General features: G+C 35.0%; 1 protein-coding gene across 1 annotated transcript; it reads right to left on the bottom strand.

Moving 5' to 3' along the window:
- Positions 1-780: 780 nt before the first annotated feature.
- Positions 781-2504, bottom strand: LOC105033936 (probable galacturonosyltransferase-like 4). The gene has a single exon (XM_029261450.2). It carries the CDS (start codon positions 2421-2423, stop codon positions 1341-1343), a length of 1083 nt encoding a protein of 360 aa, XP_029117283.1. The 5' UTR covers positions 2424-2504; the 3' UTR covers positions 781-1340.
- Between the last annotated feature and the right edge of the window lie 2916 nt (positions 2505-5420).

Below are 5420 nucleotides of genomic sequence, written 5' to 3'. Positions count from 1 at the left end.
ATATCTAGAAGAACATTAGAACTCTTAGCTATCCATTTGAAGTAGATAGTTGCACAAGCCTTGGTTGTATTTTTGCATTTACATATTAAGGACCCATATTTCTAAGTTTGTGAGAATTCAGCACCGTACATGCATCCACAACCTAACTAGTGTAACCCTAATTTTGCAATGACATAAAGCCACAAAGATGGAGCAACACTCGAAGTTTGGTTTAATATTATGATATATATCTCTCTCATATGATTCATGAATAGGCATATCTATCTAGTGTAAAGTATGTAATTATGGTTGCAATCCCATTCATGAGATCTATTGATATGAAGATGCCAAGGGTAGTTCTACGAAGAGCTTCATTTATAGAGTACAAAAACCAAAAGAGGAGAAATTATCAAAAAAGGCAAAGGCTTATTAATGTAGACTATCTCTGATAATGTGTTTTTTTCTTTTTCCCCCTTTGTACTCTCCCCTTACAATAACAATAGGTGCACCATCAATCATTCCATAGAAATCACTGAAGAATCATTTACACCACCCTTAGGAAAAACCTTATAAGAATTGAGGATAAAACATCCGCCAAATGAAAGATATTGCAACATGGAGAATTAGAAATAAACCAAGTTGTACTCATGGATAGACCAAACTCAAATGTTTGAGTTCATTCACCATTTAATGAACAAGAAAAATTCAAAACATGAGTATATATAGACTCCTATCATACTCATCCATGTAGAAATCAACAATTAGGTTTTCATAATTGTGCGCATAAGAATTCTATGTCAGTTTAATTATGAACACTCTACTCTTTCTAATTACTTTTACACATCACAACACTCATTAGTTATTTATCATGCACACAAACTATTGGCAATAGTTTTGGTTGTCCTTCTTATATTGTTGACTTAAAAGCCAAAAAAACCGCAACCAAAATCTAGCCAAAGAACAAAAACAGATACATACGAAGAAGAGGAAAAACCAAAGCTATCATCCCTCATAATCAGCTTGTTCTTGAAGACAATCTTGTGGGCTTACTTAGGAGTAGCCTCTCTCCCTCTCTCTCTCCTCCCTTATTCACTTCCTAGTAAAAGCCCTCTTCCATCAACTCCTTGATCGACAAAGTGGAATAACTTCTCCCAGTGCTTCTGCAAGTTTCATTTGCCAAACATGGGTTGATAGCATATATCTTCTCCTGCATTAAATGTCTCTCTTCTTTCTCTCTTCCATTTTAACTTTTCTTTCTCAAAAGTTAATGGGAAAAAAAAAAAAAAGAAAATTTCTTGCTCTCCCCTTCTGCCCAATTTTTTTCTACTTTTACTTTATCTCCTCTCTTCCATATCTCCTGGTCATTCTTCTAATGTGGGTGATGAAGACCTGTATAGATCATAAGGGGCCCAAAGATAATCCACAGTGCAAGGCTTTCTTGAGTCCAGTCGGAGCCATGGCTTCCCCTTGCCACTCCAATGAAGGAGACTAATGGGACCTGGATGCAGGTTTCGACACTTCCCCTCAATGTTGTCTCCACCCAATCCATGCTGGTTCCAACGGTGGTCGACAGCTTTGATGTTGCCAGCAAGGACCAACAAGAATGGTGGCAAAGAGCCAAGGTGGTATATTCTCTTTTGCTTCTGTACTTCCATCCAATCCTCCATCATCTTGGTGTAACTTCCTTCTCTCCATTTCTCTACATCCATCACCATCACCCCAGTATTGAAGTAGCAAGGCTGCCGACCAATGAAGGTTTTTGCAAGCTCCGAGTCCGACCAAAAGGCATGGGTGAAGTATTTGGTGAAGTTGGCATGGCAATATTCGGGTGCAGCCACGACATGGTTGCCAAGATCCACATCCCACAATTGACGAATGTCATCAACAACAATGACATCAGAATCAAGGTAAATAATGCGGGTGACTTCAGGAGGGAGGATCTCGGCGAGGTAGATACGAGCATAGTTGAGTGGCTGGTCAAGGGCATGGCGAATGGATCGAGAGATGCGACCACGCACTCGGTTGCTATCAAAGCGGTAGACACGGAAGTCAAGGTAGGGGAAGGTGGAACGGATGCTCGCCAGAATGTCGAGCTCGGGCCGAGCTGCGAGGAAGTGGAAGACGACGCTCTCTGGGCAGGAGGTATGCTGCAAGATAGAGAGGACAGCAGCCATAGTTCCACGTAGGTAGTTGGCATCTAGAGTCATGGCAACATTGACAAGCCCTGTAGATGGTGACGAGGGGCAATCATCACCATTGCGGAAGGCAGGGGCCTCTCGAAAGGCAGGGACCGTTGGGGTCATGGAGGGGCGTCGAATGATGTCGATGCGGATGGTGGCAACCTCGATAATGGCATAATGTTGGAAAAGAAGAACAAGGAGTAAGATGAAGGAGGACAAGGACCGGAGGCCATGGAGGCAGCAAAGAAGGGAGGAGGAGGCCATCCTGCCTGCCTTGACCTGGTGGGGAGCGAGTGCTTGTTAAGGGCGAAGGAGGAGAGGAGGAGCCATAGGAGGTAGTTTGGAGGAGGTGTAGGGGAATGTTACAAAATGGATTGGGAGGTTGATGATGAGAGTGGCTAAGTTGGGAGGTGGGTAGGATTGTGGGGAAGTGAGCAAAGAACGGGGGAGGATACATGGAAGAACAGGTGGAGCTGAATTGGATGCCAAACTAGCTAGCTATATTTATTTATGAGAGGCCATATTAATAGTAGTACTCAAAAAAAGAAAAAAAAAAGATGAAAAGGTTATTGGATCTCTTCTTTAATGTGAATGTTAAGAAAGATTAGTTAAGATTTGGTTAGTTGTTTGAACTCGTATGGTAATGCAAAGACAAAAGAAGTCAAAATAGAGGTTAAGGAATAGAATGTTTGGTCCCATGTCTTTCCAAATTCTCCCGCATGCATAATGCATAGCAAAAGCCCCAGGACTTGCATATATGAACCCTTCAAATAGTATTTATTTTGCATGTACATCAAAGACCTACAACTCATATATATATTTTGTCAGAATAAAACGATATCTGCATTTATTTTAATTTGCATATATCTTATTGTATTAATTAAATTATCCTTTTATGCCATTAAGATGAATATGGTGATATTTTAGTGCCCTTCAATTAAAACTTAATTTTTAATAAACTTTGTAATTAAAAAAATTAATATGTTAAGATGATCTTAATTATCTGCAAATTTTAGACACTTGGAGATGATACATGTGTTTCTAAATTTTAAGATAAACATATTATTAGATACTTTTGTGGAGTATACGTGTACGTGTGTGTGCAGATGCATGCATATGCATATACATACATATATATATTTGTGTATATGTATATATAAGATGGGCAATGCTTTTCTTGAGAAGAGAGGGTATATACTCTTCGGTCAAAAACCAATTATTAGGCGTGTAAATAAAAGATCTACACTATTGATTATGGTATACCACTAAAAATATTTCGAAATCAAATGTCATATATTTTGATAGTCTTTAACCAAAACACAGTATGAATATAAAATAGATGACTTTTATTATGATGGTATGTTACAATACATGATAAAATATTTAAATTTAGAGTCCAACTTATTAATCATCTTTAAATATGCTTATATACATACATACATACATACATACATACATACATACATACATATATATATATATATATATATATATATATATATATGAAAAATTAATAGATTTTAACACTTATATCCTAACAAAATATGATCTTTCATGATTTAATTGATCATTTGTGCACTTACTTGGTGAATAAGTAAAAGATTACTAAAATATATGATTTTTCTAGGTAGTTTTAGTCTTATAAATCATGATTAATTATGGGTCTTCGATTTAAATGCCACATTGATTTTGAACTTGGAAGGAATAGATGCCCTCTGCTCTTGAGAGGAGCAAAATCTCTCTCTCTCTCTCTCTCTCTCTCTCTCTCTCTCTCTCTCTATATATATATATATATATATATATATATATATATATATATATATATATATATATATATATATATATATATATAATGTCACTCCTTGAAAAAATATTACAATTTTAAATCAATAATAAATTGTCTAAATTGAAAATCAAAACTATTGAACAAGATCTACATTATGAAAAAGGTTTAGAAACTAAAATTATATATTTTGGTGATCTCTTGTATATGATCAAGTTAGCAAAAATGATGTTAATTATGCTAGTAAAATACAAAATCAGATAATATAAAAATAAAATAATCACTTTATGGATCATGAAATATGCAACCTAAAACTTAGACAGATTTAAATCAAAAGCTTTGATAATCATATTATGGTAAGATATGGTATGATGGTATTAAAAACATCCATGTAAACACCTACTTGATGATTATGTTAGAGACCTCCAAAACACAAAAATTTTGGTCTCTAAGAATTTTTATAGCTTGAATTATGTTGAACGACTTAGACCTTGAACTTGGAAAAGTCCATTATTGATTTTGGCTTGTTAACTTCCAAGAGTTAACATAAATTGTGTAATCTAACCCTATATATATTAGGTTAGAATGCTTCAAAGAATATTTGGCTTCAAATGCCTCCCGGTAGAAATTATGGAAGGGACAATCAAAATGAAAATTAGGAGCATTGATCATGATTTGTAATATATAAAATGTCAAGAAACCAAAATTATTTTTTTCGAAACTCTCTTGTCTATGTATCTAACCAGCAAAAGATGAATAATGGCAATATAGCTATAGTGAGCAAAACTATAATATAGACTAATTAATTTGGATGTTTCTAAGATATAAATTTAAATCAAATTAAATGGACATGACTAGGGATGACAAGAAGAAAGGAGGGAAATGATGATGGGGGAAAACTATAGATCAAAAGCAATATTTATTCTAGAAACATTTAATTATTCTGCAATGTAAGTTATTCTAAATTAGGTTATAAAAAGCATAAATAGATTATTGATGCTAGGAGGAAAAACTTAGGAAATAAGCAAAACTAACCACTTCAAAAATCATGTCTATGGGTCTTGTCGTACAATCCAAGTCATAACTACCTTCCAAAATTATGAGTCTTTTCTTGTAGCTCAGATGAAGTTAGATTTTAATATAGATTTGGCATGAGAAACCAGATTCGGATAAGATCAATAGTATCCTTAACCTTCTTCATGAGCAAATTGATTCACACAAATTCTTGGATGAAATGCTACAGGTATCAAGATTGATTCTATGCTGCCATATGCTAATATTCTATATGATTGGATTGGTGTATGAATTGAATTTTGAGTGTCCCAAATCAATTTATAGTGCTATCAAGATGCAAAAAATGGTTGAAAGGTAGGATCTACTAATTTGGTGATTGAAAAGTAAATAGTTGTAGGATGAAGCTGTTTTTGGCTATGAGATGGAAACCTTTTGGGTATTCCATTGTGATCAAGTGCTAAATG

The sequence above is a fragment of the Elaeis guineensis genome, chromosome 1, assembly GCF_000442705.2.
Source record: "Elaeis guineensis isolate ETL-2024a chromosome 1, EG11, whole genome shotgun sequence".
In the NCBI taxonomy this organism is placed as follows: Eukaryota; Viridiplantae; Streptophyta; class Magnoliopsida; order Arecales; family Arecaceae; genus Elaeis; species Elaeis guineensis.
The sequence above is the reverse complement of the archived record's forward strand: the minus strand, read 5'-3'. Positions and strand labels throughout refer to the sequence as shown.

Coding starts and splice junctions, on each gene's coding strand:
- LOC105033936 (XM_029261450.2), bottom strand. CDS start 2,423: ATGGCCTCCTCCTCCCTTCTTTGCTGCCTCCATGGCCTCCGGTCCTTG.